The sequence below is a fragment of the Choloepus didactylus genome, chromosome 5 (assembly GCF_015220235.1).
Source record: "Choloepus didactylus isolate mChoDid1 chromosome 5, mChoDid1.pri, whole genome shotgun sequence".
Lineage (NCBI taxonomy): Eukaryota > Metazoa > Chordata > Mammalia > Pilosa > Megalonychidae > Choloepus > Choloepus didactylus.
Genome location: NC_051311.1, coordinates 158,209,654 through 158,234,327, shown reverse-complemented (window position 1 = coordinate 158,234,327; position 24,674 = coordinate 158,209,654). Strand labels below are relative to the sequence as shown.

At 42.5% G+C, this 24,674-nt stretch overlaps 1 protein-coding gene across 1 annotated transcript in view; it reads right to left on the bottom strand.

Moving 5' to 3' along the window:
* Positions 1-2,980: 2,980 nt before the first annotated feature.
* Positions 2,981-24,674, bottom strand: part of DDC (dopa decarboxylase) — a 111,496-nt gene continuing 89,802 nt past the window's right edge. Inside the window, exons 10-15 of the mRNA XM_037837176.1 lie at positions 23,528-23,604; positions 18,310-18,329; positions 12,018-12,116; positions 9,705-9,806; positions 5,209-5,427; positions 2,981-3,399 (exon numbers count right to left, since the gene is read on the bottom strand). Of these exons, the coding sequence (XP_037693104.1) occupies positions 5,227-5,427; positions 9,705-9,806; positions 12,018-12,116; positions 18,310-18,329; positions 23,528-23,604 (499 nt within the window). The 3' untranslated portion in view covers positions 2,981-3,399; positions 5,209-5,226. The remainder of the gene's footprint in view (positions 3,400-5,208; positions 5,428-9,704; positions 9,807-12,017; positions 12,117-18,309; positions 18,330-23,527; positions 23,605-24,674) is intronic.

The following is a 24,674-nucleotide window of genomic DNA, read 5'->3' as shown; positions in this document are numbered from 1 at the left end:
AGGTTTATTTGGTGACACAGTTATAGTCTTAAGCCATAAGTGTCCAAGGTAACGCATCAACAATCGGGTACCTTCACTGGAGGATGGCCAATGGTATCTGGAAAACCTCTGTTAGCTGAGAAGGCACGTGGCTGGCATCTGCTCCAAGTTCTGGTTTCAAAACGGCTTTTCCCAGGACGTTCCTCTCTAGGCTGCAGTTCCTCAAAAATGTCACTCTCAGTTGCTCTTGGGGCATTTGTCCTCTGTTAGCTTCTCCAGAGCAAAAGTCTGCTTTCAAAGGCCGTCTCCAAAATGTCTCTGTAAACTGCAGTTCCTTTCTCCACTCCCGTGCATTCTTCAAAGTGTCCCTCTTGGCTGTAGCAAGCTCGCTCCTTCTGTCTGAGCTTATGTAGTGCTCCAGTGAACTAATCAAGGCCCATGCTGAATGGGTGAGGCCACACCTCCGTGGAAATTATCCAATCAGAATTATCACCCACAGTTGGGTGGGGCGCATTTCCATGGAAACAACCTAATCCAAATGTTCCAACTTAATCCCCACTAAAATGTCTGCCCCCACAAGACTGCATGGAAATGTGCCCCATGCAACTGTAGGTGATAACTCTGATGAGATAATTTCCATGGAGGTGTGGCCCCACCCACTCAGGGTGGGCCTTGATCAGTGGAGCCATATAAATGAGCTGACAAACAGAAGGAACTCAGTGTAGCTGAGAGTGATGCTTTGAAGAGGAGCTACAGCCAAGAGGGACACTTTGAAGAATGCGCTGGAACTGAGAGAGGACCTTTAACTTATAGAGACATTTTGGAGATGGCCTTTGAAAGCAGACTCTTGCTCTGGAGAAGATAAGAGAGGACAAACGCTCCAAGAGCAACTGAGGGTGACATTTTGAAGAGGAGATGCGGCCTAGAGAGGAGTGTCCTGGGAGAAAGACATTTTGAAACCAGAACTTTAAGCAGACGCCAGCCACATGCCTTCCCAGCTAACAGAGGTTTCCCGGACACCATTGGCCATCCTCCAGTGAAGGTACCCGACTGCTGATGTGTTACCTTGGACACTTTATGGCCTTAAGACTGTAAATGTGTAACTAAATAAACCCCCTTTATAAAAGCCAATTCATTTCTGGTGTTTTGCATTCTGGCAGCATTAGCAAACTAGAACACCATCCTATCAGGAGATACCAGAGATTGATGAGAAGGCCAGCTTCTAATTCAAGTACCTGCAGCAACCTGTGCACTACATTATATACTAATTTGAATATATAGTTAAATAAGTGTGCTATACATTGACCATACATTAGGCTGAATAACCCAGATCATTAAAAATGTCCTCAAACTGGACTGTTTTGGAATTGCCTGGTTGGGGTCAAGGGTCAAGATTTGATCCTGGTAGGGGAAGATGAGCTTTTCCCAGAAGAGAACAGATAACCTCACTGCCAATTATCCCATGGCACAAACAGCACATTTGGCAATGTAGTTCAGTCGGTATGAGTATGTATTCTAGAATCAGACTGCCTGGGTTCCACTTTGAGCTCTGCCTTCAATTAGCTGCAGTAACCTTGGGTCACTTAACTTCTCTATATCCTCAGTTTCTTCATCTGTAATATGGGGGTAATGATTGAGTCTACCTCAAAGAATTTTAAAATAAGTATTAGATAATTTAAAATTTTAAGAATATATATATTTGTAACAGCACCTGGCATAAAGCAAGTGTTTCTTAAATAAACTGAGAGGAAGTACTTCTTCCCGCTTCCAGGGCTGGGTGGTTTGGGGCCTGCCTGTTTTGTTGGGAAGATGCCTGGAAAGGTCAGGAGGTGGGGTGAACTCAAGTTGCCTAGAAATCAGCCAGAAGTTAGAGAAGATTTTATGTCTGTGGGCCTACATCTCACCAAAGGAGCTGATGCCTTAGAATTCATCACCAAAGCAGCCTAGCCAATTCAGAGGGAGGAGCTCTGTGGTCACTCCACTAACCTCCTGCCTCCCATTTGCGCAAGTCTTCAAGCACTGTCCATATCATCACCTGCTGCCTGTCCCCTTCCTTGAACTCAGGTCTCAGCCATCTTCCCTAAGTACATTTATATGTGGCTGGGTGAAGCTGCTCAAATCAGCTGAGGGCTGGTACCACTTAGGTTGGCAGTGCTTTCCTCATCTTCCAGCTCTTGAAGCAATCTTAACTCAAGAACACACTCAGGTACGAAAAATCTCATTGTTAAATGTAAGCACTCCAGCCTCCACTCAATGATCTGCAGTGATGGCCCATCCCAAGTCTCAATACCATCCCGACACCACGATGGAAGCCAGGTCTGGTTCAATGGTGGGTGGAGAAAAAGCAACTAATCAAAGACAGATGGGGAACTATAAGGAATCTGATATGTTTTCAGATTACTGAAACATACAGAAAATATAATCCAATTACATTTACACAGGTATCAGAGGTCTTTGAAATTCAAATATACCCATCGATAGCTCAGGACCCTTCTTGAAAGTGCTTTTGATAGTTGTGTCAAAATACAACTCATCTTGGGTTTAAATACATGTTTCTAAGAGCAAAAATGGTTTCTAACAAAGATAGTGAAATTATCTGAGTAAATATGGTACTCTTTTATTTATATTTGCAGGAGCACTCTTTATTTGCTTATTAATCACAACACCTAGGGAGATGAATTTATAAGATGAGGAGAGCAAGGCCTAGGAAGTAAGTCTTTCGTCATCACAACAATAAAACTTGGTCTCATTACTTGGATAACCAAGGTGCATCTTGGTTCTGAATTTACTTCCTCAGAAGTTGGGCTCACCTTCAAGTAAAACTTGTGTGTTGTTAATGTGTGTAGAACAGTGATGACATCTGCACTATCACTCTGCACTCATAAATATTTGTTGAAAGAATGAATGCCATTTAAAAATATCACTGGCTATTTTGAAATGATATGTCTATATTACAATAATCTCTTTGGTAAATGGAGAACAGGATTATTACCAGACACAATTATCATTGCACATGAAATGGTTTATTAATCATTTAGCCACACAATGTAAGACATTTTTAAAGACCAGAGGTGTAATCTCGAGTTACATAATCATAATTGCTCAGTAAAGTATTTTTATAAACTGTTTTCCCCACCACCACTGATAACTTCAAGAGCATGAAAATCTGTGATTTTTTTTTTTAATCAACCAAAGTCACAGCCAAATAATGAATAAAAGCTGAATCTGTTGGTATTAACTTTTTCATGTAGTAAATAATATTTCTGTGGTGATGAGAGACTTAACAAATGTAATCACAAGCTTCTGGATAACTTTGGAGAAAGAAATGCATGGCTATATATAGACATGCTTCCACGTAGCCAAGATGATATTTTTCTTCTCATTCAAGTTTTAAGATATATTTCTTTTCAACTTTGGTCTCTACAGGAAAAAAAAATAGCATGAATAGATGGCTGCATTCAAAATAATAAAAGCATAGGTATTGTGTATAATTTTCATTTGAATACAGAGAAGGAATATAATATTTCTCCAGTAAAATGGAGGCAATCTGTGCAATGCAAAAGAGTTTGAACTCAAAGAAATGAGTTTTGATTGAAGTTCTGAATTCTCTAAGGACAAATTTTATCAATATCAACTAGAATCTGTGCCAAATTTTCTGCCCTCTGATAAACAGGGACAGTTCCTACATTATCGCAGAATTGATGGCCACATGGATAAGAAATGGATATGACAACCTGAAATAAGCACAAATAAAACCCAAGGTACAAAGATTTTCATTGCTTTAATTGATCTGGACAAAGCCATATAGGTGCATTATAATTTATAATCATAGCCTATGTATTTTTTAAAAAATTGAATCCCATTTACACCTTCTGAATCAGTACCAAGCATAATGACTTCACAGAATTGTGACTTCCATTAGAAGCATACCTTTGTTTCTGATCATTTTTCAGAGATACGGTCCTTCTATGTGTTATAATGGAAATATGGGAATATGACCATGATATGATACATCCTTATTAAATGTGTGCAAACCTAGGCTTTCAGAAATGTTCATCAGAATGGTTGGCCTCCTATGGTCTGGTCTTGTTTATGTCTTAGAGTGGTTGCTCCCTTCCCCCAACATATTCTTATGTCTAGCACAATGGAATAATTTCAAGATGTGAGTATTTCCCTCAAACTTTCCAGAGATGCTAGCAATGTAACTTCAGGGTAGGATGTTTCCTCTCAGCTTATGGGCAGTGGAGCCTTAAGAAATGTCCTTGTGTCAGGAAAAGGATTTGGTATAACAGGACACACTTTGCCTGAGAACGTGTTCTTTGGTCTCATCATTCAGGAGTCACAGATATGTCTTTCACATAAATGAAACACAGTTATGTTACTTTTGGTTCCATGTAATCAGTAAAACAAATTACATAAAAGGCTTAGGTTCTACATCCGCCATAGACTATAATAAATGGGTAATGGCAAAACAAAGGGCAAGAGAGACAGAGAGGAGCAGAAGTTAAGGGAGACGATCAAAGAGACACGTGCACCCTCCACCACCATCTCATCCCCCACTCCCAAAAAAAAGGTATTGAAAGGAAGAAAAAGACAGAAATGGAAGAAAGTAAACAAACTTCTGTGGAATGACATTCTTAAGATAATCTAATGAAAAAAACATTTTTAAGTTTTTCTTTTCGCTCCCATAGACATAATTTTAAATAACCTCCCTATTGCCAATGCTGTAATTATTTAAAATATTTTCTTAGAAGTTAACTACATGTGGACTTCAGCTTTTCCTTAACTGCTACAAGAAACTCAGTACTCTAAACATTTCCTTTCTAAAACATCAATAGTTTTACTTCCTGAAAGTAAATCATCAGTCACAGTAAATTCACTTTTTATTATTTTCATTACTCTACAGTTTACCTTCACTATACAAACTTGTTATGCTAGTTTACTTCAATAAATGCAGTTGGGAGAAATCTGAAGGAAAATTATAGAGGTACACATGGATAGTTTCCTACGGAAGTATAAAACATAAAAATCTATCCAAGTTTTCCTTTTTTTTAAAGTATCACAATTTATTATTCCTTCTGCTTTTCCAAACTGCACATCTTCCTCATTTTACAGTGAAGGAGTTTTGGTCCCAGCAGTGTGAAGTGGCAGGGATCCTGAATTAGGGGCTGGCATTCTTTTCTCTAGACCAGGAAACCCACAGACTCTCACCAGTGAACAGAGGCTTACCTGCAGCTGGCTCTGCTCTTACACCTTCTCTGCCCTCAGCAAGTCAGCTGCCAGCTCTTTGATGTGCTTCCAGGCGTGCTGGACATGGGCCGACTCCACGGTGCGTGAGCAGATGGCAAAACGCAGCACAAATTTGTCTCTGAGGTGACATGGAACCAAGTGGATTTTTTTGGCATTGTTTATCCTTTCAAGAAGTGCTTCGTTCAATTTGTTGGAACCCTGAAATAATTGAAAGAGAGGAGCCGAGCTCATGAGCAATCTAAAATCCAGCTCATCAAGTAGTAAGGCCAGTATTTGTCGATACTACGATATAGCCATGAACAAAGCCAACCTTACTATTGGGCTTTCTCTTATGTTGTTAAAATGTTTGACTACACAATAGCAACAAGTTCTAAACCACCGCAACTATGTCCTACAAGACAATGTCTTTATGTTCTAATGTGCTGTCAAAAGATGACCCTTCCAGAGTCCATGAATTAATTGATAAGCATAAATAGCAGGACTGGGGTTTCTAATGGCACCAGTGAAGGAATCCCTAAATTCGTGCTAAGTGTAGAAGAAAACATTAAGACAGACAATGAGAAGTAATTGCTGGAATCTGGGAAGAACTTCCACTAAATCCAGGATCACAGGCCCATTGGTGGCTGACACATACACACACACACACTTCCCTTCTGGAAGAGAGCATCCCATCAGCGTGGGGCGGAGAGACCACTGGTTCCATCCCCTCCACTGACAAGATCAGAGATGCAATGCTTGCATCAAACAGAATATGGAAAGCCATCCCTTCCTGCACAGGTCCTGCTTTCCACAGCAGTTGGTCTTGTTATTCCTTTCCACACCTTCTCTCCACTCTTCTCAGCCCTTCTTCTGCTTCCATGCAGCGACTACACTTTCTATCAACCATGTAGTAGAACATAGAAGGGAGACAAAGTGGGACATTGCATCCAAGGTCATATCACAGCTTGTGTAGAACCACACCAGTTAAATATCTGCTGGATATGGCAAACTGGCCTTGGGCCTTTGCAAATCCACCTACCTCATGCTGTTTAACTCAGTGGGGGGCTCTATTGGTACCCAAGTGGGGAGGGAATGAGACCAAAGGCAACCCAGAAACTGCTGGCATATACCAGGTCTAGACAAATCCTTGATCGAGGATGAGATTAGAGAAAAAGAAACATTATGAGAATGAGATTTTGTCAAAAAGTTGCAGCATAGGGGAAAAAAAAAAAGTAATGCAGAAAATAAGAGCAAAATTATTGAGGAAAAAATTGTTTGCCATTTGTGATGGGCTGAATTGTGTCCCCCATCCCAAATAAGTGGAAATCCTAACCCCATATGTGCAATGGGAACCTTTAGAAATAGGATTTTTGCAGATGTAATCAAGTTAAGATGAGGTCATGCTGAATTATGGTGGGCTCTAGTCCAAAATGACTGGGGTCCTTATGATAAGGGGAGAAGAGACACAGAGACAGAGAGGAGAATGCAAGACAGAGACGCACAGGGAAGATGGCTGAGTGAAGGTGGAGCAGAGATTGGAGAGATGTGGCCACAAGCCTAGGAACGCTGGGGCCACCAGAAGCTGGAAGAGGCCAGGAAGGATTCACCCCTGGAGCTTACAGGAGAGAGCACGGCCTCCAGACACCTCGATTTCAGACTGCTGACCTTCAGAACTGTGAGAGAACAGATTTCTGCTGTTTAAGTCATCTAGTTTATGCCGATTTGTTATGGCAGACCTGAGAAATGAATGAACCGTTTTCAAATGGATTGGAGAAGGTATGACATCTATTAAATAGAGGCAAAAAGCCAGAGATTTCTGCATGATTGTTCTGTAAACCACAGCTTCTCTAAAAAAAGAAAGAAAAGTCAAACAGAAGAAACGGTCTGAGATGGAATAACAACAATGACACAAAAAGAATGAGCCCTCCAAAGTTCTGGTAGAAAGAAATGAATCATGCAATAGCCACATCTTATCAGATTTAGGTTAAATAAAAGCCACCTTAATGTCATCATATTGATGCTAAGGATTTGAGAAATTCAGGCTGGAGAGGAATAGGACAAAGAGAATAAAATAGTGACAGCATAGCCAATATGGAGGCAGAAAAAAATGATCCATGATGCTTAAATAATATGCACCCTCAAGAAGAAAATGGATTAATGGAATGGATGTAGCAAGCAAACTTTCAATAACAGGAAATGTTTGTGAGCCAAAAGAAGCCCTGGGTTTCCTGGGTCTCACTATCTTTCTCATGAAAATAATGGACAGAGACCAATACACAGGTGGATTTGGTGAAACCTATGAATTCTGAGAATAAAATAAAAATCTTAATCTTGAAGACATTATGCTAAGTGAAAGAAGCCCGTCATGAAAGACTACATATAGTATGATTCCATGGATACGAAATGTCTGGAATAGGCAAATTTACAGAGATTAAAAGTAGAGTATAGTGCCTAGGGCTGGGGGTGGGGAGGGTGCAGTGGCGAGTGGAGAGCAGAATTAGAAGTGACCACTTGCTAATGGGTGACAAAAATGTTCTAAAATTAAATTGTGGTGATGGTTGCACAATCCTGTGAATATACTAAAAACCACAATGAACTGAACATTTTAAATGGGTGAATTGCATTGTGTGTGAATTATATCACAACAAAACTGTTAAAAATAAAATTCAAAAGTCCTACAAGAGCACTGGCAGTAAAAAAAAGGAAAAGGAAAAAAAAAAAACAAAAACACAAAACTGCCTGATGGCAAATAATTCTAAGCACCATGCACATATGATTGTTCCATACAAGGACACACTTGGTGTGCCGGTTTGAATGTATTATGTCCCCCAGAAAAAAGCCATACTCTTTGGTGCAATCTTGTGGGGCAGACATAATAGTGGGGATTAAGTTGGAACATTTGAATTAGGTTGTTTGCATGGAGATGCGCCCCACCCAACTGTGGACGATAACTGATGGGATATTTCTGTGGAGGCGTGGCCCCACCCATTCGGGGTGGGCCTTGATCAGTGGAGCCATATAAATGAGCTGGCTCAAGGAGAGGAGACGGAGTGCAGCTGTGAGTGACGTTCTGAAGAGGAGCAAGCTTGCTACAGAGGAACATCCTGGGAGAAAGCCATTTTGAAACCAGAACTTTGGAGCAGATGCCAGCCACGTGCCTTCCCAGCTAACAGAGGTTTTCCGGACGCCATTGACCATCCTCCAGTGAAGGTACCCAATTACTGATGTGTTACTTTGGATACTTTATGGCCCTAAGACTGTAACTGTATAGCCAAACAAACCCCCTTTTTATAAAAGCCAATCCATCTCTGGTGTTTTGCATTCTGCAGCATTAGCAAACTAGAACACTTGGGGACACCACTTCCTCGAGGTTTCTCCCCATTTCACCTGGAATGGAGCCCGCCCTCTCTGTTTCTCTCCATACCTGTTCTCAGAGCTCATGCCTCATGCCCTGCAGAGAGCTCCCCCCACCTCCACATCCTGGCCCTGCTGCCTCGGGTCGGAACCTTCTACATCTCTGCTGCTCGCCTGGCTTTGCCATGAGGCATCTCATCCTTACAGCAAAGTTCCCAGGATTCTTGAGGGAAAAGAAATGATGCATGGAGGGGCAGGGCCACATTTTCATTGATAGCCCCTCGACACTGAAACTCAGTACAATCTGCCACGTCTCCTGATTGCCTTATTTTACCGGGAAAAGGAGCCCTTGTGGAAAAGATGGAGTTTGCTAATTAAAAGCTGTCTCAGTAATGACCAAAGCTTTAGGCTTCTGACCAGCTTGATTTCCCCAAGGTAGATTAAGAAGGTGTGTGTGTGTGTGTGTGTGTGTGTGTGTGTACAGACCACAGTAGACCCTTTTGAGAAGCATGTCATGATTCCCAGTAAAGACTGCTATGCCCTGACCCATCCGGGCCAGTCGTCCCTCACACAGTGACAAACACGTTGTCAAGCAGCAGAACAGTAGAGTATCATAGACCAGTGTGGTGCGTGCTTGGGTGCCCTCAAATAACCCGGGCATCTTGTTAAAATGCAGATCCTGCAGGCCTGGAGGGGAGGGAGGCTTGCATTTCTATTCAGCACCAGATGCGACTGATACAGTTGTCCTGGACGACAGTTGGAAAGCAAGCTTAGAGACAGTTGCAGTCTTCTGGAGAATTCCAGAGACAGAGCTGAAGGGGATGGAGTTTGGGGGTGGACAAAATGTTGACAATTCTAGGGCCAAGGAACTACACAAGTAAGACGTCTTGGGGTATGTTTAAAAGGAATAGTGAACCTGCAACAGTTCTATAGAGAAGGGCATGGGTAGGGCCGAGTGGGGAGCTGGTTGGAGCCTCTGGGTCAGGAGCAGAAGACTGGAACAGCAGGCTGAGATGTGTGGCTCTCCTAAGGGGCCCCTAAGGAGCTAATGCAAGTGTTTAAGCATGGAGGTAATAAAAGATACTTTCCCATCCTGTCACACTCAGTGAAGACGAGGAAGACTAAAATGGACTTAAAGTTACCTTTAGCCGAAAACAGACCAGTCCCAGAGTGACTTCCGCACAGATTTCAAAGCAGGGATCCTGGCGTACCAAAGCCTCAAACTCGTGAGAGAGCTGGACATGCTTGGAAGAGAAAAGGGAAACTCTGTTTGAGTTTCTCATTGCTGCTTAATTCAGAACTTAACCACCCAGAAAACTATTAGACCATACGTCTATAATTCATTTATATGCTTTGAGCAATTTTCTTCAACAGTTTACAGAGTCTACTCATCAGCTGTTCCCGCACAGGTTGAGAAGGAACTCGGTTATATGGGAAGAGGACTAGGGTCTTCAGAAAAATACCAACTGTAATGTTCTCCTATTAATGGGGCTACTTTTATCCCATCAAAACAATCTTTAATAATTTTAGAATAAACATTGCAAAGAGGTAGTTAAACCTTCTAGAAAAGAGACCACAGCTAACATCTATCCAGTTAGCATCCATTGCGCTAACAGTGCGCTGTGTGCTTCACCTGCACGTACATAATCCTCCCGATAACCTCACAATATAGAGGATAGTATTATTAGACCCATTCTGCAGATAAGGAAACAGAAGGTCAAAGAGGGCAAACATTATGCTCAATATCGATGATGAGAACTTGGCTGAGCTGGGATCCTTACACAGCTGCCCAACGCCGAAACTTCTGGGGCTGTGATTCCACAGCATTTGCCACTGAGAGATGGGAATCATTTCACCTCATTAAATGCACCAATCATATTTAACTTTTAGCGGTTTATAGAACTCAAAAGCTATCTGTTGTCTAGGAGCACGCCTTGTCCTTGTAAACTTGGGCATCCAGCACAGTGCTCCATGGTGTGGACACCCAAGGAGTAGTGGGGCCAGAATACTGTGGCCGAAGCCAGGAAAGAGTTGGGACTGAAGGTCATTATTAAGTGAGTGGTTTCTAGTCAGACCACTAGAGGACGCCAAAGACCTTGGAGCTGATCGGCGTGTTTTCGGAAGCTGAGTTCCTGGGGAAGCTACCCCTCCGCCTTGGGACACAGGTTCTGACAATCCATGTACCCTCCTGGTAAGGCAGGATCGGGCTTCACTCTCAGAGCTAGGCTTGGTGTGTTTTTTACACAAGGCAGCACAATCACTCCTCATTGTCCCTGAGCTTAAAGATGTCATCAATATGGAGAGATGGGCTACTCATTTTTTGCCTTCTGTTCCCATAAAAGCTGAAAACATTCTCATTAAAATTTTCTCAAAGGGAGAGGGGTCTATTTTACTCATACATTAACAGACATACTCCTTTCCTAGGTCTTTACTCCAAATAGATTCTCACAGTGCTTTATAGTTTCCTTAAGTTTCTTAAAACAACCTTGTAAGGAAGAGAGAAGCCAGTTTCGGGCATTTGCAGGCACTCTGAAAATGCTGGAAAATGGATGCACTTCTGTGTCGCCTTTTACAGAGGAGAAGTCTAGCAACACCCAGCCCCTGCCCAGAGCCGTGCAGTTGGTTGAACACCAGCACCAAGACTTAAAAGGAAGACTTTGGTTAATTTCTATCATTAGGGTTGGTGATGGCAGCCATGCCCCATTTCAATGAATCCTCTGGACCTCTGTTCATCAAAATCTGAGGATGCAGCTTAGGAAGGACACCAGCTGGAAATGAGCAGGCCTTCTGCAGCTGGCTGAATGTGTGTGCCTAGGGCAAATCCTGGCACATCCTTGATCCTCTGTTTCCTTGGCAATGGAAGTGGACTAGATTAGCAGTTCTCAGTCTTTAGTATACATCACAGTTACCTGGATGACTTGTTAAAATACAGATTGCTGGGTCTCACCAGGGAGAGCCTGATGCAGTGGGTCCAGGTAGGGCCTGAGATTTTCCACTTCTAACAAGTTTCCAGTAAATGAAGAAGCTGATGATGGGGGTCCACTCTTTGAGAACCAAGTAGACTAGATAATACCTAAGTTCCCCACCACTTCCTGGCCTGACTCTAAAATTCTCCTATTCTGGCTTTTTTTTTTTTTTTTTTTTTTTTTTGAGAAAACCATTGTGTTCTCACTATTGCCATTGTTGAATGGACCTCATTTTTGGCTGTATGTGGCCAAAAGAAAACCAAGCTGGATTTTTTACTTTGGAGTTGATAATCTGTTGCTTTAATGGAAGTGTTTTAAAGGATCCATAATAGTGCATTAGACCATTTTATAAATACCCTAATTGCAATAACCCAAACTATAGTCCAATTTCCTTATCATATATTTGCTTAATAAGAAATCTTGATTTATTTCTCAAGTCCCTTAAGACTTCCATAATAGAACTCAGATAAATAGTAAAAATAAAGTCACCTTGCGGATATAAGCCTGTAGTCCTTTGACCCCGTACATCCTAAAAACAAACCACATTTTCAAGGAGCGAAATCTTCGACCCAGTGGTATCTGCCAGTGCTGAAATAAAATATAAAATATAAAATTATCAGTGAGAATTTATCAAGAGCTGGTTTCCTTTTTGACTCATCGGTTCACTTCTTTCTCTTGGAGGCAGTCAATCCATCAGAGGCTAAGACTCATGTAGGATGGCAAAGCCCATGAGGGTGGGAGCAGTTCTAAGCTCTAAGAGATGAGGAGAGAACAGGCACTGTTGACTTGGAAGATGTTGAGGTTCAATGTATGCACTCAACAGATGCTTACTGAATGCCCACTGGGGCACAGTACTATGCTTGGGGGTTCTAGAGTGAGCACACACTGATGAGATCCTATGAAGCTCACAATCCAGTGGTTGGGTTGAAGAGAGGGCCTTCCCCTGACATCTCTGCCTAAGAGTAAGGAGGGAACAGAAACCCACATTTCTCTGCTGCTTGTTGGCCATATATTCTGGCACCATTTTCTACAACACTATCGATTCACTTCTTGCCCCACGTACCACTATGGAATGACTCACAAGACTTCCCCACCAGAAAATATAAAGACTAGTTCCACATGTTGGTCCTCAAGGAAGCTTTCCTTCTGCTTTTCCTAGCTCTTCCTGAATTTGTCAGCTGACTGGCCCTCCACATTCTGTATGATTCTGCCTATGGTTTAATAAAGCAAAGAGGAAAGGACATGTGATGAGAAGATGGATGGGGATCTTTAGGAAAGATCAAGTGACAGCACTTCATTTTTATTTTAGATGTAATGATATTCTATTTGAGCTTATAATGAAATATTGAGCATGACTCTCTGCCTTTCTCTTTTGTTCTGAGAATCCATCCCCAGGGGGGAACTAAGAGACTGGCTTCCCATTAGGTGTGGGTGTTGTGAGGTCAGTGAAGCAGACATCCAGGTGTCCCGCCACATGGTGGCACTAATGAGTGGCTGATGGTTGACAGCCTGGGACAGGTGGGGCCTGGCCCTTTCCATCTTCTCAGTTGCATGGGGGCTGTTCTGTGGCTCAGAAGTAGAAGGGCCAGGTAGGAGAGTTTTTACTAGCATTTGTTGAATGAACAAATGATATTCCAGTTCTGAATTGTAATAAAAGTAGCACCTTGGGATTCACATAAGCAATCAGTTGAGGGTAAAAGGGGAGAGTTTAGGAAGGAGAGCGCTTACATTGCAATGGGAAACATGGACGCCATCTTTAGATTCAGGGGGATTAGCATTGTCCCTATTTCATATCAGACCCTTTGCTGGGTATATACACACGTAATTTCACTTTATCTTCATGACAATCCTGTGAAATACAGGCTATTATCTCCATATACGGGAGGGAAGGCAGACGTGGAAAGGCTAAGTGACCTGTCCAAGCTGACAGAGCAAGGATGTAGCAGAGCCTGGAGCTCACCGACATGCACACAGCTGTCTTCTATTTAGCAATGTGTTTCCAAGGGGTTGGAATATTCAGTAAAAATTAAACTAAATTGCCTTGATCTCACTACTCCCCTAATACTCAGGAAAGCAATGGTTCCCTGCCATTATTCAGCACAGAGGCTGCTTTCAAAAATCATACAACTCATAAGCCATGCACATGATCCCTAGAACTTCATTATCAAGCCAACCTCCTAGAAATCAAATGTGATTTAAATGTAATAGTTGAAAGAACAGCAAGGTGGACTTAATTCTGATGGTACTGGAGTGGAAACGCATACAATGTGATTGAGAGCTCATTCAAATGGGGCCCTGAAATGCTTTCTCCAACTCTCCAGTGCCTGATGCAGGAGCAGTTGGACGCTCTCCTATATACCCCCTTGTGTCTTTTGTCAAGCAGAAGACCAGCCCCCTGTGCTGCCTTGCCTGGGAGCCCGGCCTTACCTCCTGCTAGGTTAAAAGTTCAGAGGGGGCACGGATCCTGTTTGGTTTCTCATTTTACCGTGGCACCAAGCCCCACACTTTGCCAAGCTGGAAGCAGCCATTCCATGGACTGTGGTTGACTGAGAAGCCTAAGTAATTAGGAGGAAAACCCATTCTACTCTCACACATGGATCATCTAAAAGGATTTTGCTTGTAGAAGCCTATGAGTATTCGAGGCTTCTTGGATATCAGATAAGATATTTCCTCCACAATAGAAACTTTTTAAAATCCTACCTCCTGTATGTCCCATATTTTGTCTCACACTTGAAAAGCCACCAAATATGGACCCAAATGTGCAGTTTCAACATCCAAATAGCATAGTGGGTTCTTGGTTAGTGGATGAGCTTTTGACCAGGTTCTTGGTTTTGTTTTAAGGAAGTTTGTTCACTTCTTTGAACCTCTGTCTCCTCATTTGTGAAATGGGGACAATCTATCCACCTTGCCCATGACCAGGCAAAATGTAGACACTTGACAAATAATGCTATCTTTATAATTTCCAGTCTGCCATTCGCAATCAGAAACAATACAAGCCTTCTCGGCCAAAACTTTTGTTCTGAACTCCCGCCTCTGATGGTAAGATTCAGTCCCTGTCCCCTTGTCCACTGACAAGCTAGAAGCCTGCCAGGGCCTGCTCATTTTCTCATCTCACAGTTCCCTGACTGATTTGGGGGGACAGACTAAAATTCTGAGGGTCTTCTCTTCAGCCTAGCGACTGGGACAGCCTTAGGTTTGGGCTTCCAACATCTCTGAAAAAATAATGATGTCTCTAATGTTCTGTGAAGCAGATGCAGAACCATTCCTTTGCTGCTAGGCCCAGTGGCACCTCTCAAAGAAGTGGCTGGGCTATAAGGACATTTGCCTCAGAATTCACTTTAGAGGTAGAAATTATAAAGAGTCCTGCAAGAGCATGTCAGCCCATCCGGGATGGAAAGGGGTCTCTACATTCTAGCAAAACTAGCAGCAAAGCTGCCAGAAAATATGGTCAGGGACCATCTAGGGTTTTGGCATAGGGAAAAGTTCAGGTCAAAAGTGGGGCAATGCCTGAGCCAGTGTGAGAAGGGATGGAAGGAAAAAAACACAGAAGGATGATACTGGTATTCTAGGACCCTCTTTGATGCTCAGTGACCCAGGGACAGGGCCTTCCACCCTCACACCCCCTTCTTTTTCTTTCCTGGTGGGGACATACTGACAACTCCTACTTCCTGGAGTTTATACTTTAAGGACTAACCTATGTTCATCAGTTTTTAGAAGACCTTCTTCTCCAAAATAATTTTTCCCATCTGCTTCATTCAATATTTCTTAAATTCATTTGTTTGTTTATTCTTTACCCATGAAATATTTGCTGAGAATATACTATGTGCCATCCCTTGGCTCTTTATGGGGGATTCAGCAGAAAATAAAGCACATTGTCTAACAGGAGCACACAAGTCAGGTGGAAGTCAGTAGGGGCCAGGCTACTGACCTGGTAGTTCTTCACACCTGCCTGGATACAGTTCCTTTAGAAACAATATGTGGGTCAGACTGAAGTTATACACACTGCATACAACTCATAAGCTACCAGTACATGATCCCCAGAACTTTGTTATCATCAAATATAACAACTGTGTAAGGAGAAGACGGAATACCCAAGGACTAGCTAGAGTTGGGACATTTCCCTTAAGCCAGGAAGAGGCATCAGAAGGGAGAAAGAGGTTTCGTAACTCTTTCAGAAAGACAGCTCATGGCAGTGTGGATAATGATGCATCACTGGATATATGATTCTCTGCACATCAGTCTCCCTCAGGAGCCCGGGAGTCTGGGAAGCAGGCATGGGACCTTGTTTACCTCTGAGTACCTGGCAGAACTAGCACACTGTCCCTGATTGGAAATGAGGCTTGCAGTCTGAGTGACCAGTTAAGGGGCCCCCTCAATGGTCTGGGTGAGAGAAGAAATAAATCTTAGGGAAAGGGCCATGTGGTTGGAGATGAGAGGACCTATCAAAAGATGTTTTGTTGGTAGCCCAGAAGGACAGTCTTGCTGATCCTTGAAACTCCTTTAACTGTGGCTGGAGCTTTTCATTAAACTAGTAGAGATAAAAGGCTTAAATTTTAGATGACTGATTGCAATAACAGAAAGAACAACAAATTAATTCCAGGGAACACTTATTCAAGCAATATAGCTCCAATGGCAGACAGCAGATCTTTCTCCAGTTCAGAAAAGGGGAAGAGGGTGTAGACTGAAGATTTTGATTGCCCAAGGAGAGTGAGATCCACCACTGAGGACAGCAAATGATAGAAAGATGGACAGCAGATTCTCTTCCCCCTCTAACAGGAGCTAGAAGTAGGTAATGAAGTGGGTACGATGAAGAAGAGTATGGGATTGGGGACAATTAGGAAGAACTGAAGAGGAGAAGGGTTTCCACTGGTGCAGAAGGGGCTTCAGAAAAAAACAATAGGCCAGGAAAACCAAAGGCAGACTCTGCCAACTTCAAAATTGTGGACCTAGTAGGCCATGCTTCTCTTCAACTCCTGGTGAACTACAGAAGCTGTCTGAGGAGATCATGTTTCCTGAGATGCTTGAGGCAGGCATGGCTGAGATGGTTCTTGTCTTTGGCATCATAACATAAACCAGCATTGCTGTGGATTATACACGAGGCACTTTAAAGACAGTGCCACATTTATGAGAGAAGAGTTTTAGTCTTAAAGGACTTGTTAGTCACTGGGAAGTTTTTAGCAGAACATATATTATTCGAAGTGAATTTTACATAGATAATTTTACATTATTTCCTAATAATATCTAAGCTACGAAAGAAGAAAATTTAAAGAATAAAATCCATGGTGTTGTCATGTCCTTTGACCTAATTATCCCATTCCAGGTCTTAGAATTAGGAAATAATTTATCATAGCAAAAAACTATATATACAAGGTGTTCATTGCAGAGTAATTTATAAAAGCAAATAAAACCAGAAGCACCTAAATGTTCAACAATAGGGAAACATAAATAATTTTACCATAGAGCATGGAATTCTATGTAGCCTTTTTATTAAGGTCATGGAGAAGTACAGAAGCATGTCACAATTCTAGTTTTAGCAAAATAAAAGCAGCTATAATGTGGTAAGTGTGTAGCCTTGGTGTAATTCTAAGTCTGAGTACAGTCATGAACAAGAAGAGGATACACAGATGCCAAACCCACTACTGTGAGGATGGGGAGGTTATGGGTGATCCTGTTCTCAAAACTACTTTTATTACTATTGTCATATCATCCCTTAAATAATAACTTTCTAAAAGATAACTGGATCCTGAACAGGGATTTTATATCAAAATGTTAAAAGAAATAACTCAGTGATCTCTCATCTTTGAATCAAACCCAATTATGCATACAACCTGAATTGCCTTCTTGGTTGGTACCAGGCAATCTTGGTCAAAACTCTGACTTAGGAAGAGCCTTGAGGGATTGGTAAGATTTTCTGGTGCCCTAGACTCCCGGCTTGCAGCTGTCAGCAGCCAGTTGCCAGTTAAGAGCAGACCAGAAGCTAGGATCCAAGAAAGGAGGGAGATACAGGAGACTTTGAGAAGCAGTCCTGGCTAGGGCCAGTAACAAGCTGGGCTCAGATGTCTCAGATGCACAACCTCTATCAGGAAATGGTGGTCCCTGCTATGATAAAGTCTTTTGTTCATCATGTCTGATCAGAAAAAAGCTGGACACAGGTGTTCTCTTGGGGCTCCACTTCTGTCCCCCTGAGTTTCACCTTTCCCCTGGGGTTTCTCTTCTTTTGATAAAGCTCCCACCACTACTCTTGGTTCTCATTCCTTTCCAGAATTAGGCTAGGACAATCTGGTATTTTCAAAATAAACTTTACTAAATACTTGTGGTGAATAAGGAGAGAAAAACAAGGCAATCCAGAACAAGGCTGTTGAGATGACCACATTCCATTTAAGCACTTTTTATGTTCTCTGACCCTAAATTCTCCCACCACATTGGAGCCAGCCTCAGACACACAGCAACAACTCTTAGGGGCAAAGGATAGCCCCTTCCTTACAAAGAGAGCTGAGTGCAGCTCCTTTCTCCCTTCCAAGGAGCACAAAGTTGATTTCCTCCTAAGTTAAGATCTCTAAGTGGTGGGCTTAGCAAAGCTGCCCATTGCCAGGCAGAACCCCACACATTTGCTAGTTAGGACCAAGTTAGAAAGTGTCCTTTTGTGGGATCCTGATCGTGAGAGTAATGGGCAGCAGCAGGAGTTATATCCCAATGAAAACACCAAGCATTCTAGTCACATTATGATTATATTTTGGATTACAACCGACATGGAGCTTAGTGAGACAAATCTTTCACTTACCCTGTAGTCAGTGATAAGTCCTATTGAAAAGAAAGAAAAAGAAAAAAGAAACCATTAGACATACTTGTTGAATAAATGCTTCATGTTTCTCATCCTCAAGGTAAATTTCCTACATCACACATGAAATCTCCTGAATCAGACGTAAATCTACCCAGAGATCTGGGGCTGGGTTTTCTTTTGTGTCCCTCTACTTTATGGCACTTTCCAAGGTAACAGATTCAAGGGAAATTCTCTGAGAACAGGATACCCCAAACACAAATTGGAAATGCAATGTTATTAGTGGATTCTCATTAGTTTGGCCTTCTGAAGTTACATGAGCATGAAATCTGAGATTTCTTCTAGTGCCCAGGAATAAATTAGCATTCAGATCACGTAAATCATTCATCATTCATTCACTCATGCATGGGAATGTGAATTTTTGCTTTAAGGAGTGATTAGCAAATGTAAAAAAAAAAAAAGAATCAAACTCTTGGTGGAAGAATTCATTTCTGCATTCTCAGATCTTAGTTCAGTATCTGGCACAGAACAGATACTCAGTGAATACCTGTTGAATCAATTTCATTATCCAGGATTCAATAACTCCACATTGGTCAGGAAAAAATGGCTGGTTTGCATTTTAGTCTCGCCTCATGCCTAAAGCAATAAATACCAGGATGGCATGGGGGAAAGAACACTGGATCAGGAGTCTGAAAGACATAGTTCCTAGATGTATGACCTTGGGCAAAGGATAAGTTGGAAATGGTGAAGACAGCACTGCTGCCATTCAGATTTGAAGAGAAGGGAGTCACGTGCTTTGGAAATCAGGTCATCTAATGCAGGCCAGACGATGCACGCTGTGGCTTGTATATGTCTCCCTCTTCCCAGGGAACAGCAGCTGTGACATGGCCATAATCAGGTCGTCAGTTGCGACAAGCTGTTCGACTAATGTAATCACCCGATGATTCACCCTACAGACTGACCTTGATCCACTGCACAAGCAGGTCTATGTCATATTTACAAGGAAAGCTACAGTTACAGCTTATTATAATTTTGGCTGCCAGGCCAGACCAGGCCTTTTCTCAGTTAGGATCATAAAATGGCAGAGACGGGAGAAAATGTAGAACCATTGGGCCAACCCCTTTATTTTACAAGTGATCCAAGGAGAAAGCCAAAGTACACTGGTTCTCTCAACTTAAAGGTCAGTGTCCTTCCCTTCTCACCATACAGCCTCTCATGAGTATAAGCATTGCTGAACAAATATAACATCAGTAGCAGAATTATTATCAGAGGTAACATGATGATGACTCATAGATACCAATAGAATGAAAAAAATAACAGGATTTGAAGGAGCACTTGGCATGAGTTATGGGTTGAACTGTATCCCCCAAAAAGTGTTCATATTCTAACCCTGCACCCGTGAATGTGACCTTGTTTGGAAATAGGCTGTTTGAAGATCTGATTAGCTAAGATGGGACCAAACAGGATTAGGGTGGACCCTCATCAGGGGTCCTTTTAAGAAGAGGGAAATTTGGACACAGAGACAGACAAAAGAGAAGACAATCATGTGTAGGTGGAAGCAGAGAATGGAGTTATGCATCTACAAGCCAAGGAACACAAAGGATTGTTGGCAAACCAACAGAAACTAGAAAGAGGCCAGGAAGGATTCTCCCCTACAGGTTTCAGAGAGAGAGAATGACCCTGCTGACCCCTGGGTTTTGGACTTCTAACGTTTAGAACTTTGAGACAATAAATTGCTGTTGCTTGAAGTCACCAAATTCCTGGTAATTTGTTATGACAGCCTTAGGAAACTAATGTAACATGCAGTAGGCACTCGGTAAGAATTCGTTGAATAGCCAGATGACTGTCATGAATGAAAATGAATAACCCTCCTTTTAAATTTATGTCACTGCACCATCCAGTAGGGTAGCCACTAGTTACATGTGGCTATTTAAATTTAAATTAATTTTCTCCAGTCACACAAGCCACATTTCAAGTGCTCAATCATCATATGTGGTTAGAGGCTACCATATTGGAGAATGAAGAATTATATAACATTTCTTTCATTGCAGCAAGCTCGATTGGACAGCACTGAGTTTCAAGTAGAAGGCTTTGGATACAGTTGCTTCAACAGCCAAACAACATTATTAGTGCAAGTTGGAATTTGCATCTCAGGGAATCTGCTTTCATAAGAACTGGTTAAAGGACAACTTGGCTGTTTCCTTGTACAATTATTACTTACAATTATTACAATTATTTAACATAAAGAATGATGGTCCCCTCTTAGCCAGCAATTTCCTATGACAATGGTTTTACTTACACTGTGGACTACACAATATGTCCGATGTGCCTAGTAAGGCTTTAAAACTACGTAAGATAGGTGTAGGGTGGAAAGCTTACAAACTTTGTAAATGGCACATATTGAAAACAATAAAAACAAACAATGTATAGAAAAAGACTAGCAAGAAATACAATATATTAACAAAGTTTGCATTTGGGTAGTGGGATTGTGGGAATTGTTTGGCCCACCATTTACTCTTTTCTAATTGCCAAATGCACAGCTTTTATAATGAAAGAATATATCTGAAAAGTCTATATATCAGGTGTTTCCATTTTCCTATCTCACCAGGATTATGACAGAATTTTCTATTGTCAAAAATTTTTTCCCACTTATTCTGGTACTAGTTAAAGTCTACCACTAACTTGCACATTGGTACAAGTCATGAGACAATATATGTAAAAGTGAAAAATAAATGTGAGGACCAATTGTCATCATGATCACTTCCACTGTGGTAGGTTGAATTATGTACCCCAACCTACACATGTTCTCAATCTTAATCCATGTCCCTGTGGATGTGAACCCATTGTCAATGGAAACTTCTGAAGATGTTATTTTTAGTTAAGATGTGGCCAACTGAAGAGTGATGGGCCTTAATCCAGATTACTGGAGGCCTTATAAAGAGAAGCTGGAAATCAGCAGGAACCAAGTAGAGAAAAGAAAGGACACCGCCATGTGATGGGAGGCAGAAACACAATCCAAGGAACCCCAAGGATTGATGGCAGGCAGCACTAGAACATTACAGATTTTCAGGAGAAAGCAAGCCTTCTCACTATTTTAGTTTTGGACTTCTTACAACCTCAAAGCCAATAAATTTCTGTTGTCGAGCCAAAACTAATTTGTGGCATTTGTGAAACAGCTCAGGCAAACTAAGACACCTGCTGTTGCTTCCATGGTTACAGATCACCCAGTCCACACTAGGCAATGGACAGCAGGACAGCAATGGTCTTTCCCTTATGGGTTTTATGTTCTAGTGGGAGAGACAGACAATAAACAAGTAAACCAATGAGCAAGACCACCTCAGCTAAAGATAAGCACCATGAAGACAATCATCAGGATGATGTGGGAGAGAACTAGTGAGGGGGGGAGTAGCCTGCTTATAAGGAAGGGTCTGGGAAGACCTCACTGAGGGATTTGAATGCTGAGAGGGAGGCAGCCTCTGAAGATCCGTGCAGTGTGGGGAGCAAGAGAGAGTGATGTGCAGAGCTGGGACCAGCCACCAGGGCCTTGGGGGCAGCTGGGAGGGTTTTAACTAGAGGGCAGTGCAAGCCACTGGAAGATTTTAAGCAGGCAAAACAAGGATTTGGCCTTCTTTTCATAAAGATCACTTTGGCTGTTGGGAGATGAGGCTTTTCAGTTGCTGGAGGATCCAGGTGAGAGAGGATGGAGAGAACGGTCCTCTGCTTCAAGTCTGTCACTACTGCTTAGGGCTCCCTCCAGCAAAACGACATCATTTTCCATCTTGGAGCCTGTTTCCTCATCAATAAATTGAGGGGGCTGGGTTAGGTACCCCGAAGGCCATGGTCCTGTCCACAATGAGGGTGGATGCTTTGTCGGACAGGTATGGGGAGGGATGCTCTGACAAGGTAAGAATGGACAGGTGCTGCTCCAAGCAAAGTCCGGGAAATCCTGTCTTTGTTTAATGGAGCTGGCAACCCAAATGCGGGGAAGGTGGAAAATGATTTGGTAATTACACAGGCCTGGTTGCTGGTAGACAGAGTCAGGTTTGTGGTGTGTAATTGTCCTGTGTTTCATTAGTTCTAGGGGATCTATCTGGATGAGCTTCTGCAACTACAAGTACAAACATAAACATTTAAAAATATTATTTCCAATTACAACGTTTTTAAAAACTTAAACATGTAGAGAAAATAAGGCTTTTAAAAAGATGTTTATATCAGCTTGGATCCTTCTTCCAAACATTCAGATTTTATGCTTGGATCAAGCTACCTCTTTCAGAGAATTCTGGATTTCAGTCTCTTTGGCTCAGCCCTAAGCGCTCAGCCTGTACTAAGTTAGGCTTTGGTGCTGGGCCATGGACTAGGAGAAAGGATAGCAGCGATTTTATGAATTTTGTAGCATCCTAGAAGGGCGTTTTATGAGAAGCCACCAGAGAAATGTCTTTTGAGTTTCTTCACTCCAAACCAGGAAAGCTCTGCTTCTTAGCCTGGAAAATCACTGAGCTTGAATGACGTTTCATGCTGCCCCCTCTGCCCTAGTCACTGTGAAGCACAAAGCCAGGTTGGAGGACCCCTCTAGCAACTGTGCAGATCCCTTCTGTGGGCACTGAGAGCAGCCTGTCCTCACCCCTGCTGTGTGACTTAGCACACTCTTGTCCATTCCCAAGCTTATCTCCAGTACTGGACACCAAGCGCAGATTCTCAAAACAAATGAATGAAGTGTGCACATTATGTGCTGAACTGCCCTGAATTTCACCTTTTTTTCTCTTCACTCCTACTCCTGCCCAACTTTCTTCATTTACTTTTTTGTTTCCCGTGTAGCATCAGTCCACACTGATGCTAATCCTCTTTCAAACAGACGTTTGGGCTGGCATTATTTTAATGTGTCCTTTTACGGTGGAGGAGCTTGTCCCGTGTGGAGGGCCCATGGCTGGGGCCCTCTAGCCCTGCCTGCTGCACAGTGCACTGACCAGCCCAGGTTCTAGAAGCTTCCACAGTGGGCGCCTCCACCAATAGAGCCCAAGACACCTTAACCAACTCACACGGAGGAAGGTGCTACATGGACACGTGCAGTGAGAGCATGGCATTTCCTGTGCCCTGCATCACTCCACCCCTGGGATCGGGTCTTGGGTGAGAAAGTTCATCTCCTGGATCTTAAACACTTCAATGCCACCCTGATGAGAACAGACCCAGAAACAGACTGCAAAAAGGAAGAGCCACAGCTTACCTGAATCCTGATGGCTGTGCTTTAGGTAAAGAGGGTCCAGTTTAAAGGCTCCAGTTAAGTCTGTTCTCTTTTTCACCCTGGTTTTGGGGAACACATAATAATAGGGCTTAATGGCAGAGTGCCTTAGACTGGAAGATGCTGCTTCTTGGCTCTGGGGTCCTCTCCCTCCCTGTTTTCCACCAGGCGAATCAATGGCTCTGCAGACTTCCCTCAGGGATCAGCTCAGGCATGCCTTTTCTGCACATGTGCTGCAACCCTGCCCATCATCTGTGCTCCCACAATGCCCTGGCCTTGCCTCTCGTGCAGCATCAACCTCCAGAGTTCTGGAGGGCACGGTTAGCCTTTACTGCTTGCTGTTCTTTCAGGGCCTAGCACAGTGCTGGCCCCTGGAAGGGCTCAGTAAATGTGTGTTGAACAAACAAGCAAATGGGTTAAGGAGGAGAAGGCAGAGATCACAGGGATGGCCCGATGCTAAGGTGCACGTGTTGTCTCCAGAACTCAGTCCCGTTCCGCCTACTTGTCCCATGGAACATTCATATTGATCACACTCTGGGTAACTCAGGCCCAAACTCTCATCTGGGCTGGGATTTGAGGGGCCTGAGCTTTATGATAATTGCCTCTCTGCTTCATTGGGCAGTGTGGACACCATCTCAAAGCAATTTTGAGGTAAATAAAGTATCCTAGGGGCAAACTAGAGAAAAAAATGTCAATCTGACAGTAGCTTAGTCTTGAAAACAAATATAATGTGAGAGTCGCTGAAAGATAAAACCCAGAGAGCATGAAATAAGGATGCCAGGATGTGGATTATCAATGAGAGATGGGAGAGAGGGAGGCTATATTTATTTAGAAAAGATAATTGAGGCTTTACTTCTATAAAGAGTCAAAGAGAATGACTATGTCAGTAAGCAATAATAAACTTTCTAGTGTATATTCTCTCTTTGATCCAGGGAAGAAAAATCCATTGCATGTAATGTTATGTGTGTTTATATAGGATTTTTGTTGCATTGTAGAAAGATATTTGATGAGGAGCCGCTGGAAAAATATCCTTTAGCTCTCTCCATATTAGGGAAAGCCCTGTTCCTCACCCTTAAACCTATATCTGTATCAGTACCGATACTGATATGGCATATATATATACACATACACA